This window comes from Podarcis tiliguerta (genome assembly GCF_965153285.1).
Source record: "Podarcis tiliguerta genome assembly, chromosome: 1".
NCBI classification, from domain to species: Eukaryota; Metazoa; Chordata; class Lepidosauria; order Squamata; family Lacertidae; genus Podarcis; species Podarcis tiliguerta.
Genome location: NC_139534.1, coordinates 114,345,932 through 114,359,047, shown reverse-complemented (window position 1 = coordinate 114,359,047; position 13,116 = coordinate 114,345,932). Strand labels below are relative to the sequence as shown.

Below are 13,116 nucleotides of genomic sequence, written 5' to 3'. Positions count from 1 at the left end.
AAAGAGCACGGGCAAAAGCAGTGCTTTTGGGGGGGGGCACTCAAGGGCACGCAGTACTGGCACAATTTTTGTCAAATGTTAAAAGTGTGGCACCTACTATAAGAACTTTATGGTAAGTACCGGCACCTTTTTTCCTATATAAAAAAGCACTGAGCAAAAGTGAAGACAAACAAATGTAAATTTTACCTTTGTACAGTAGGCTAGTTTCTACATCCCGCTCTGACCTCCACTTAGATAAACAGGATGCATTATCAGAGTTCATGGACACATTCTAGCCAAACAAAAATAATCAAGAAAACAGGTGGTGAGAGGGAAGAATACAGCCTGTGGGGAGAGAAGTATGGAGAGTAGCATGGAGAGAGTTTGGGGGCCCAGAGAGAGAGGCCTGAGGATCCCCACACCCTGACCTGAAACCGAAAGAGATGAGGAAATGCAGCTATTTCCATCTGTGAAAACTTGGGAGAGTATGAGGGGAGACTCAGGGCCACAAGATGGCTTGGTGCCATCAGGTTTGTAGGCTATTCAAAGGACCCTTTATCTTGGCTGCTGATACCATTGTGCAAAGTCTAGAGACCACTTGAAAATCCATTGCTTCACATTGTGCTCTCTGTACCCTTTGATAATCCATGTTTGTTCTGCTTAATGGTTAATGCTGAAGACTAAGTATTATATAAGTCTGGTGTGTAACTAACAAAGGAGTCGCATAGACCAATATAGTGTCGTTTGGAGAATTCTGTAAGTATGATATGCATTTTTCTTTTTCTGTTTATCTTTTATTGAATTCTATGCATGGGAACAGGACAGTACAAGAGTCTTCATTCATTTTCTCTCTTCCCCCACCTTCCATGAAAAAGGAAAGTCAGCCCCTTCACATAAGTCTCCAAAAGAAAATCAATTGGTTTTTACTTGGCGGAAGATGATTTGATAATGATGCAAACATATATTTTAAATGAAAACATTAAATGCATTATGATCATTCTAGAATGTGTGTTAGAAACAAAACATAAAGATGTTTTATATTCAGAATAACTTAATAGTTTTCCTTTTAAAAAATGGAAATAACATTTTATCAAAATGTCATTGTCCTACCAAAACAAAATATCTAACTTTTGAAATGTCTTATTCTATTCACATGCTCCATGGATGAAATATGTTGTGTGAATTACTAGCACAGCCCACTATTTCATGTCCAGTGGGTTGAATTTTTGAACAAAACCCTGTCCTTTAAACAGAGTTGAACAGAATAATTTGATTAAAAATGGCTCTTTTACTGTTTGTAGGATATTTTCATTGTCGAAGAATACTTGCCAATCCGAATGAAGGCCTTAATCTCCCTCTCCTTACTACTGAGTGTTCTCCAAGTTCACTGTCACCACGTCCCAGGACAGCCTAAGGACTCTGAGGGTCATGGAGATAAAATGATATTTGAACCCCCGCATCCTTCTGTGGAAGAAGAACAGGGTCAGAACTTGACGTACGCTCATGAGATTGCTCCCAGTAATGCCAACTTTGCATTTAGATTCCACAAACAAATAGCTTTAGGTGAAGCTGCCAAAAATATTTTCTTCTCTCCAGTCAGCATCTCCAGCACTTTTGCAGCACTGACACTGGGTGCCAAATCTGAAACACAAAGCCAAATTTACAAAGGACTTGCTTTTAACCTTTCGGAGACTGAAGAGCACAAAATACACAAAGGATTCCATCGGCTCATCAGTACCCTGAATGACCCAAACAACAAGGCCCTGATTAACACAGGGAATGCCTTATTCATAGATGAGCGACTGAAAATACTTCCGAAATTCCTGGAAGATGTCAAAACCTTGTATGGAGCTGAAGCCTTTTCATCCAACTTCCAGAATTCATTGGCAGCTAAAACCCAAATAAATGATTATGTGCAGGCCAAAACTCATGGGAAAATACCCCATGCGGTTGATGAGCTTGATCCAATTACTGTGATGGTTTTACTGAACTACATCTTCTTCAAAGGTAAGTTGAAAGAAAGATAAATAAATTGGGGGTTTGTAAAAAAAATCTCCAGGCATCTTCTAATCTGCTTTGCTCTGCCACTGACTTTTGTAATTGCAATACAGTGGTGCCCTGCAAGACAAATGCCTCGCAAGACGGAAAACCCGCTAGACGAAAGGGTTTTCCGTTTTGGAGGTGCTTCGCAAAACAAATTTGCTATGGGCTTGCTTCGCAAGACGAAAATGTCTTGCGAGTTCCTGCGGGTTTTATTCCCCTCCCCCCCTTTTCCCCAAGCCGCTAAGCTGCTTAACAGCTGATCGGTAAGGCGCTTATCAGCTGATCGCTAAGCCCGCTAAGCCGCTAATAGCCTTTTAGCAGCTAATCCGCTAATCCCTTAAACCTTTAATAGCCGCTAATAGCCGCTAAACCGCTAATAGCGCTAAGCCGCTAATTGGCTTGCCTCGCAAGACGAAAAAAACCGCAAGTCGAAGAGACTCGCAGAACGGATTCCTTTCGTCTTGCGAGGCAACACTGTACTGGAATAAAATAAAAAATAAAAAAGAATCTTCAGGCATCCTCAGAATAAAAAGGGTTTTGTAGATGCAGATTAACAGCCATACAGGCACACAGGCAGGTGTAATAAAATTACCAGTAATTAAGGGGAGTTTTGGTTTTGAGGTAGAATGAAAGTCATAGCATTGAATCATAGGGTTTTTTTTAATTAAAGAAATGGGGGGTAGAGAGACTTCCCCATTCTTTTATGTTGGGTTATGTGTTGCGTCTTTCAGCTTGTTCAACATCACAAAGGGTCAACATAGAAGCAGGGATACTTCTAATGGACAATAAGATGTGATCTGTTCTTACCTTTGCTTTACTAGTGTAGGGATAGAAAACTTCTTCTCCACAAGCTAGATGCATCCCTCCAGACTTCTCTATCCATTCCTCAGGACTCTTCCCAGACCATAATCCCTTCCTCAGGGCCATGTCTCCCACTGGCCCTGCTCTGTATTTTCTTCACCACAGAGAATTGTATCCCTCAGCCTTCCTGTTCCACATCCTCCATGCATTTGCATGGCAGGAATGTGTCCTTGAGGTGTGGCAATACCTCCTGATTCCCTGGATCAAGGATAGAGAGATTGGTGAGGAAGTCTTTCTCTGAGCATTTTTACCTCTGGCCCCAACTCGCCATTGGCATGTTGCCCTTGGAAGGTTTCCCAGGAGAAATTGAAGCCCTTAGGCTTAAAAACATGGTCCTCCATTGCCCTGGTGAATTTCACGATCCATTTACTTGGTTCTTGGAAGAATTCTTTTCTTTTCTCCCTTCAAAGCCCATTGGAAATATCCTTTCAACACTCACTATACAGAGGAAGAAGATTTTTTTGTAGATGCAAGCACAACTGTGAAAGCCAACCTAATGTATCGAAATGGCTATTACAACTTCCTCCATGATGACGAGCTGTCTTGCTCAGTGGTGGAAATTCCATACAAAGGAGATGCCAGCGCATGGTTCATTCTGCCAGATGAAGGGAAAATGAAGCAGGTAGAGGATGGCTTGAGCATGGAATTTCTGGATAGATGTAAAAGATCCTTCATATACGAGTAAGTCTCCTATGTGCTGTCATTAAACTGTTGCTGCTGTTGAGCTGATATTCCATGGCATTTCTCCTTTGGCCATTTTGGGGAGAGAGGGCAAAACAAAACTACCACCACCACCCCAAGAAAAAGAGCGGCGGAGAAGGTAGGAGGAGACATTATGCGACATTTCATGAGGATGGAAGTGTGGAGATGTGTGCCCTTTTTCTTATTATCTTTTACAACGGGGGGGGGGGCTATAGCCCTCAGCCCCAGCCAGCACAGCCAATGGTCAGGGAGGATGGGAGTTGTAGTCCAAAACATATGGTCAACCAGAGGTTCCCCACTCCTATTTTACAAGCAGGCCATGAGAAATAATCAAAAAGAAACACCCTCACTTTCTCAAGGGATGAGGAATTTTGGGGAATGTGGGTGGGGTTTGGCACGGTGCTACCTTTATTATAGATAATGCCTTTATAGTAAAAAGGGACACCTGACCATTAGGTCCAGTCGTGACCGACTCTGGGGTTGTGGCGCTCATCTCGCTTTATTGGCCGAGAGAGCCGGCATACAGCTTCTGGGTCATGTGGCCAGCATGACTAAGTCACTTCTTGCAAACCAGAGCAGCTCACGGAAATGCCGTTTTCCTTCCCACCGGAGTGGTACCTATTTATCTACTTGCACTTGGATGTGCTTACGAACTGCTAGGTCGGCAGGAGCTGGGACTGAGCAATGGTAGCTCACCCCGCCGTGGGGATTCAAACCGCCGACCTTCTGATCGGCAAGTCCTAGGCTCTGTGGTTTAACCCACAGCGCCACCCGCATCCCTGCCTTTATAGTACAGGACAAGAATCATCAGTTTTGAAACCTAACTTGGATACATAGGAAGCTGCTTATCCCAAGTCAGACCATGGATCCATCTATTAAGCATAGTCGTAGGCAGCATTCACATGACAGCTTATTCCATTTTCAAAATATTCTCTTAATCATTAAGTTCCTATATGTGAGCTTTCACGTGATATAAAAGACACCTCTGGAACTATAGGAATTAAAGGAGAGAGATGCAGGGATTATAGAATCCCATCTACAAATGTCTGCAGTTGTTTGGCCTCAACCCTCTTGATCATCTTCTCCAGAAGTTGCAGCAAGCCACCGATATAGACAGTAAACATGCACACACAACCAATTTGTTTATATTTTAAATTGAATATAAATGTCTTGTTTTGGAACAAATTAAGTTTGAAGTGTGCTTTTGGGTGAAATATTAGGGGTGTGGCTCCCAGAGATCCCTTGCATGAGGAATTTGGCTCTTCAGCTATAGAAATTTGACATTCCTGAGTCAGCAGGCTCCAAGTAAAAATCCATCGTATAGAGGTCAGTTCTTCATAACCACCATTTCTCCTCCAGTTATGGTCCACCTTGATGCTAAAGTGCAGCCTCCCCCAACCTGGTGCCTTCCAGATTGGACTGCCCATCATGAGCTAACTAAAGTTGATGGCAATTTCAGTCTCAAACATCTGGATGGCACTAGATTAGGAAAGGCTCCTATAGAAGACGAATAACAGAAGCAGGAGGTGAGCAAAGAAATCGCCCTGCTATTGATACACCAGCATACAAATCCACTACTTGCCCCTGTTTAATTGTACATACCAATGTTATGTGCACTTCTGGAGGTAATCTAAACAAAATTATTTGCACTCATAATTTAATGTTTGGATTTTGCTGTCCATGTGTTAATCAGAGAAATCCACCTGTACCTTCCAAAAATTTCCATTTCTGGATCCTATGATGTCAAAGACACATTGCAGAGAATGGGTGTGACTGATGTCTTTTGCAACGGGAATGCTGACCTGTCTGGAATTACCGGGGAACCCAATCTCTATGTTTCCAAAGTAAGTATGTGAGGGGGTCTTTAGAAAAGCATTTCATGAGAGATGATCTGGTTGTGGGCATTATCATTGTGACTACTATTATTTGTGCCCTTTCACTCGGCATGTGCATTAGGATGAACGCCAAGGTGGAGGTCGCTTGTCAAATTCATATACCCAAGGTGTTCAGAGCGAAGGGGGATGATTGTTTCCAATCTTTGTCTCCACCGCCTCAGGCAATGCATGTAAACATGCCCAGGAATAAGGAGAGCTTTCATCCCTCCTGCATTAGGTAGCTTCCATGCCCAGACTATACTTTGTTCATGTGGATTCCTTATTCTGCAGGTCTTCAGAAGCATTATATTTTTAAAAATAAATATACCCTTTCTTCCATACGTTTGTGTCTTGAGTCATCTTGTGGGTTTGATGGCAATGCACTATTCTTAATCTATGTTGCCAAGACATTTGGAATACTACATACAATTCAAATCACCACACCTTAAACAGAACACTGTAGAGTAGGAAATAGTTCAGAAAAGGCCATCTGAAACAATTATAGGGTAAAGCAACTGCCTATAGAATTGTAGAACTGTAGAGTTGTAGAATTGTAGAGTTGGAAGGGACCGTCAGGATCATCTTGTCCAACCAACTGCAATGCAGCTGTCGCATGCGGGTGTCGAACCTTCTAGCTTGGCATTATCAGCACCAGGCTCTAACCAACTGAGCCATCGGAGAGCTTACAATGTAGAAGTAGGGACAATGAAAGTAAATACATAAGAGGTGACATGATAGTTCAGAAAAGGGCATCTAAAAGGATTATGGGGTAGAGGAACTCCCTGTTTATTTGCAGGGGCAGGGAGAGTGGAGGTAAATAAGGGTCACAATAGAGGTGGAAAAAGGGGAAAGAGGGAAGATCTTACCATTCATAATCCTAGAACCCAGAGTCACCTGGAACTTTTGGATATTTACATGGAAGACAGAGGTAGTTACCCATCCAGCACACATGTTATGGTAGGCTTTCCTCCATCACATATGAAGACAAGTAATATGTCACTATTTCCCTCCAGGCCATTCACAAGGCTGTCGTGGACATTCATGAGGGTGGCACTGAAGCTGCCGGAGTCACAGTTACAGAGTTTTCACCACAGTTTGAACGTTTTGATCCTCCTCCTATCTTTAAGATCAACAGACCCTACCTGTTTCTAATTATGGAAAAGAAAACACACAGTGCCCTCTTCTTAGGGAAAATTGTGAACCCAACTGAAAAATGAGTTTGTGATCAGATCAAAATTTCCCATTGCAATTTCCCCTGATCTTTAAAACATGGATTTCCTCACTTTGTACTAGCCTAACCCCAGTAGTGTTATCCGATTTGCTTTGAAATTAAATAAGGCAATGAGCACAAATCACTGCTGGAATAAAATGATTTGAAAATATTGTAATCTTGTAGACTATATTTCTTACACCATTTGTTGACTGCAGCATGTTTCTGGCTATGGAAAGAGATCTCTGTTTCAGTGGTTAATGTTGAATCCTGTAACAATGCCTGCTTCTAAAAAAATAAAAGCTCCACAGAACCAGGCATGACTCTCAGGGTCCCTATAATTTCTGCGGGATCAAGTAACAAGGGAATCAATCCGGGCCTGCTGAATATATTTTGCTTCCAGTTGCAAAGAGCGAGATGACATCAGTTATCCTTTTAGAAACAAAAGCCTGACACTTTGAATCTTCCTTCAAAACTGGCATCCACCATCACACCTCAGGGCTGCAGGCTAGTTTGGGCAGGTGAAAGCCAGGTCATGTGGTAAACACAGCTCTGTCTTCCACCAGATGGGAAACACCAGAGAGAGGGTTGAAGGAGAGTAGCTGGCGAGGCTGCCATCACCAATGCCATTCAAGTATCCACCAATGGAGGCAGCTAACATGCTCTGCATAATGGATGCAATTGTAGCCAACCCTGGGTGCAGAATGTTGGGTTGGGGGAGCAAGAGAAAAAAGGAGTAAGCCCAATGGATCTGTTTGAAATGATTCAGCCAGAATCAAGGTTATTTTTTTGCTGAAACAGGAGCCTGAAACATTTCGGCCCTTTTCTTCAACTGGGGACAGGAAGAACGATTTGCCTGCCTCCATTGCCTTCACCTTTTAAACAGCTCTCTCCCTAAACAACAGCAAATCGATAGGGCAGACAATGTGTAACTCCAGCAAATGCTTGGGGTGGAGATAATGGTGATGGTCTTCTTTATAGGTAAAGGTAAAGGGACCCCTGACCATTAGGTCCAGTCGTGTCTGACTCTGGGGTTGCGGCGCTCATCTCGCTTTATGGGCCGAGGGAGCCGGCGTACAGCTTCCAGGTCATGTGGCCAGCATAGAATCACAGAATCATAGAGTTGGAATAGACCACAAGAGCCATCGAGTTCAACCCCCTGCCAAGCAGGAAACACCATCAGACCACTCGTGACATATGGTTGTCAAGCCTCTGCTTAAAGACCTCCAAAGAAGGAGACTCCACCACACTCCTTAGCAGCAAATTCCACTGTCGAACAGCTCTTACTATCAGGAAGTTCTTCCTAATGTTTAGGTGGAATCTTCTTTCTTGTAGTTTGGATCCATTGCTCCGTGTCCGCTTCTCTGGAGCAGCAGAAAACAACCTCCCTCCCTCCTCTATATGATATCCTTTTATATATTTGAACATGGCTATCATATCACCCCTTAACCTCCTCTTCTCCAGGCTAAACATGCCCAGCTTCCTTAGCCGTTCCTCATAAGGCATCGTTTCCAGGCCTTTGACCATTTTGGTTGCCCTCCTCTGGACACGTTCCAGTTTGTCAGTGTCCTTCTTGAACTGTGGTGCCCAGAATGACTAAGCCGCTTCTGGAGAACCAGAGCAGCGCACGGAAATGCCGTTTACCTTCCCGCCGGAGCGGTACCTATTTATCTAATTGCACTTTGACGTGCTTTCAAACTGCTAGGTTGGCAGGAGCAGGGACTGAGTAACGGGAGCTCACCCCGTCGCGGGGATTCAAACCGCCAACCTTCTGATCAGCAAGTCCTAGGATCCGTGGTTTATCCCACAGTGCCACCCGCGTCCCTGTCCTCTTTATAGAAAACCGCTGTTAGAAATGTTAAGGCAAGGAAATGTTAACGGCTTTCCCACATCCATGAAACAGATGGCCTTTTCCATTCCACAGACCTCAAACAATAGGGCAAAATGGGAGGGGGCATTTCAGCTCGCCCTTCATGATGGTTAAGACTGGATTTCTGAAGCAAATGACTGTCAGAACTTATGTCAGCACCAAAGCAACATTCTGTGGCCTAAACTTTTGTCAGGCCTAATATTACACCTTCAAGAGCAGGGTAAGAAAAAAAGCCTTTGTCTGGGTTCCCAGCCATAAAAATCTTGTTGCTTCCTTCCTTGTTTCTGCTGGCCTCATGAAGCCAGAGAAAACACACAGCCTAAAGAATAGAAGCATGTCATACAAGTTTCATTGGACATGGCATTCTACATTTTGCAACTGTTTCGGAGGTGGGTGGCAAATACCATATTGTTACAAATGTTGGATGCCACCCCCAAACTCTGCCAAGCTGTGGCAAGATTCCAGGGTTTTCCAGGAGCTCACCCAGAGTCTGTATTCCTATGAGTATCAAGACGCGGCAGAGACTGCCGTTCCTTTAGAAATATGGTTCAACTACACCTACATATAGGGACGTGGGGTGGCGCTGTGGGTTAAACCACAGAGCCTAGGACTTGCCGATCAGAAGGTCAGCGGTTTGAATCCCCACGACGGGATGAGCTCCCATTGCTCAGTCCCTGCACCTGCCAACCTAGCAGTTCGAAAGCACTTCCAAGTGCAAGTAGATAAATAGGTACCGCTCCAGCGGGAAGGTAAACGGCGTTTCCATGCACTGCTCTGGTTCGCCAGAAGCGGCTTAGTCATGCCGGCTCCCTTGCCTAATAAAGAGAGATGAGCGCCGCAACCTCAGAGTCGGTCACTACCGGACCTAATGGTCAGGGGTCCCTTTACCTGTACCTTTACACCTACATATAGAGGGAGTACAGATCTTACAGCATGGTCATCTCAAGAGGGGCTTATTCCCCACAGTAGTGCACCACTGGAGTACAAGACATCTCTCCCAGCTGGCCTTTAGCCAACCAGCCTTTTCTCAGCTTTCCCAAGCCTCCTGCCAAAGGGCCCAAACTCTTCCTGTGACATCACACCATTACCTTGACAACATTCAAAACAGCCTGTTTCTGTTCACACCTCAGGGAAGGGGCAAAGGATAGTTCTCTTGCCCTGCCAATGGCCCTCAATGACCTTGTATTGCTTCTTAATGGCCCTAGCTTGGCCACTTCATTTTGCATAGGCCAGGCCAGGAATTCCTCTGCAGCGTGTATTTGCCCTTCATATCCCAAATAATCAACATCCTGCCATTTATTAATTTCTGCTATTTGTTAAAAGACTCGATGGTCAGGGATGGTGGGAGTTGTAGTCCAACAACATCTAGAGATTCACCTTCCAACACAGATTCACCTTCCCTGGCTCAAAGCTTTTTCTTCTGCCCTTACCTCGTGGCCTCTTTGCACAAAATGCAAGAAGACTAAAAACAAATTGCATCACATTTTAGTTCTCTTCCTTCCTTGGAAAATCCTTGTTTGTTCTGTTTAATGGTTAATCATGAAAACTGGGCATTTGGTAGGTAGAAAATATGCACTAAGAAAAATAGGAGCTGAATGAAAGAAGATTCTTCTGTAAGTATGATGAAGAAGAAGAGTTTGGATTTGATATCCCGCTTTATCACTACCTGACAGAGTCTCAAAGTGGCTAACATTCTCCTTTCCCTTCCTCCCCCACAACAAACACTCTGTGAGGTGAGTGGGGCTGAGAGACTTCAAAGAAGTGTGACTAGGCCCAAGGTCACCCAGCAGCTGCATGTGGAGGAGCAGGGACGCAAACCCGGTTCACCAGATTACGAGTCCACCGCTCTTAACCACTACGCCACACTGGCTCACATGTCATATTGTTTATGCTCCTTGCAACATATCCAGTCTTAGTCCAGGCACTACTTTAGATTAATACACACTGGAAAATACTGACTTATGTTCTTGGCTATGCTTCTCCCATAGCCACAGTCTCGGATTCAATCTGAAATCAAGCATGGCACTCTCTTCCTGGCTTCCCAGCCTTCAGCTTTTCAGTTTCTAGCTTACATCACTCCACTCTGGCCTTTGTCCTTCTACCAGCCAGCTGAGGGAGTGGGGCTCACCCATTTTTCATCTGTCTCAGAGCCACTCCCTTTGTTTCCTTAATGGCCCATTACCTCACCAGGAAGCCTCTTGTAGATTTTAACACTTCTTGGATCCAGGAATTAGAAGGGTATTGATATATAGCCTACCTGCCCCCCCCAAAAAAAACACACCTCATAACAAATGGTTAAGGATGAAGACTTTAACCGAGGAGATATACAAGCAGAATTTTTAATAGGCATCAAGACTGTCTTTAAAATGATGCACAAGTGACATATGAACAGGTAAAGCCTCTCCGCCCCCCCCATCCAGTTTTTACAGATCTAAAACTTTTGTGATCAATCAACAGAGACAGAAATGTAACTTAAATTGAGAGAAAGCTGAATTTGAAAAATCTGTTTAAACAAATGGCGGGTGGCAGAGTTAAATTAAAATATAACATATCTTTTTTTAAAAAAAACCTTTTATTACATTTTCAAAATTTACAAAGAAAAATAAAAAGAATAAATTGATCCTAAATTACATATTCTGAGATAAGAAAAAAAATAGTACAAAATACATAGTATAAAGATCTAAGATAAATAGGACAATGAAAAAGAAGATAGCACAAAAATTAATAAAAAATAAAAACTCAACAAAACAAAATCAAAACAAGACAGAAAATTATTTATCGAAAACAACATTATTTAAGGAGTACAAACCATAACTTAAATATTCTATATACAAAATTCTAAAAAGAAATTACCTTCATACTGGTTTGAGTCCCTTATAAATTTGTTGACTTCCCTCTATCTCTTTGCAGTTTCAAATCAACTATTGCATTTAAATTATCTGTATTTAATTGTTTGTCCGGACACTATGAAAAAAAATCCTTTTCCGTGAAATTAATCTAAACACAGCCAAGTGTTGTTATTGGAACCATATTTTATTAGGTAATTTTTAAAGCAATCCCATTCTTTTTTAACCTTTTCTCCTGAGTTGTTTCATATTAACTCTGTCATTTTGGCGAGTTCTTAGTACTCGCACAACTTTAACTGCCATTTGTCTTTTGTTGATGTTGACTAGTTTTTCCAATATTTTGCTGCTTTCCAAGACTCTGGCTGCTGTTATCGCATAAAGAAACTGCTTTCTGGAGCTGAGGGATGCTGGGATCCAATAGCATCAGGAAGGTTTCCCCATACTGATATCTTAGGCAAATGTGACATGAAGTCTGGCAACATCAACCTCACCAAGTGAGATTCCCGAGTGGGCAACTGCAGCACCTGGAGACTTTTAGCTTACCGTACTCTTAAGTCGTAATATTAGTACAGATGAAAGTTTAGGCCACAAAATATTGCTTTGGTGTGGTACGCTGGTTTGACATAATCTGATAGGAAGTGCCTATAGAGGGTGGCGAATACAGCACAAGATATTATGGGCTGTCCTGTGAATCCGCTGGATGAAATAGCGGAAGAACGTTGCATCAGGAGAGTGAGGAAAATTCTCAGGGATGATTCACACCCTGGCCTGCACTTTCTTGATCTCCTGCCCTCAGGCAGAAGATACAGAAGCATGATTAGTCACACCAACAGTGTAAAGAACAGCTTCTATCGTGGGCTGTTAGGCTGCTGAATGAAACGATAACAACAGGGCAACTGACTTTTGGGTTTGGTGGGTATGCATCAGTAAACAAGGGGAACTAAGACTAAGAGAGCAGAGTGGGGGGTGCTCATGTACATCACCTTGCCAACAAAGGTCTGTATAGTTAAAGCTATGGGTTTCCCAGTAGTGATGTATGGAAGTGAGAGCTGGACCATAAAGAAGGCTGATCGCCGAAGAATTGATGCTTTTCAATTATGGTGCTGGAGGAGACTCTTGAGAGTCCCATGGACTGCAAGAAGATCAAACCTCTCCATTCTTAAGGAAATCAGCCCTCAGTGCTCACTGGAAGGACAGATCATGAAGCTGAGGCTCCAATACTCTGGCCACCTCATGAGAAGAGAAGACTCCCTGGAAAAGACCCTGATGTTGGGAAAGATGGAGGACACAAGGAGAAGGGGACGACAGAGGACAAGATGGTTGGATAGTGTTCTAGAAGCTACCAGCATGAGTTTGACTCAACTGCAGGAGGCAGTGGAAGTCAGAAATGCCTGGCATGCTCTGGTCCATGGGGTCACGAAGAGCCGAACACGACTAAATGACTAAACAACAACAACAACAACAACTTGTACAAGTGACAATAAAGTATTTCAATTATGAGTTATGGCAGTCATTTGCTTCAGAAATCCAATCTTCTACCATGAAGGGCTAGCTGAAATGCTCCCTCCCATTTTGACATACTATTTCTGGTCTGTGCCCTTTGGAAAGGAAATAATCTGTTTTCTGGATGGAGGGAAGCTTCATTGGTGCTATATCTTCCTTGCCTTAATCTTTCATAAAGTCACCATTATTTCCACCCCAATGATTTGCTGGAGTTACGCATTGTCTGCC

The 13,116-nt window shown here is 43.2% G+C and overlaps 1 protein-coding gene across 1 annotated transcript; it reads left to right on the top strand.

The window, feature by feature from the left end:
- Window positions 1-584: 584 nt before the first annotated feature.
- LOC310676577 (alpha-1-antitrypsin-like) lies at window positions 585-6,847 on the top strand. Its single transcript, XM_083438555.1, has 5 exons — window positions 585-735; window positions 1,281-1,986; window positions 3,294-3,564; window positions 5,279-5,429; window positions 6,473-6,847. The coding sequence occupies exons 2-5, from the start codon at window positions 1,317-1,319 to the stop codon at window positions 6,674-6,676; spliced, it is 1,296 nt and encodes a 431-aa protein (XP_083294681.1). The 5' UTR covers window positions 585-735; window positions 1,281-1,316; the 3' UTR covers window positions 6,677-6,847.
- Window positions 6,848-13,116: the final 6,269 nt, after the last annotated feature.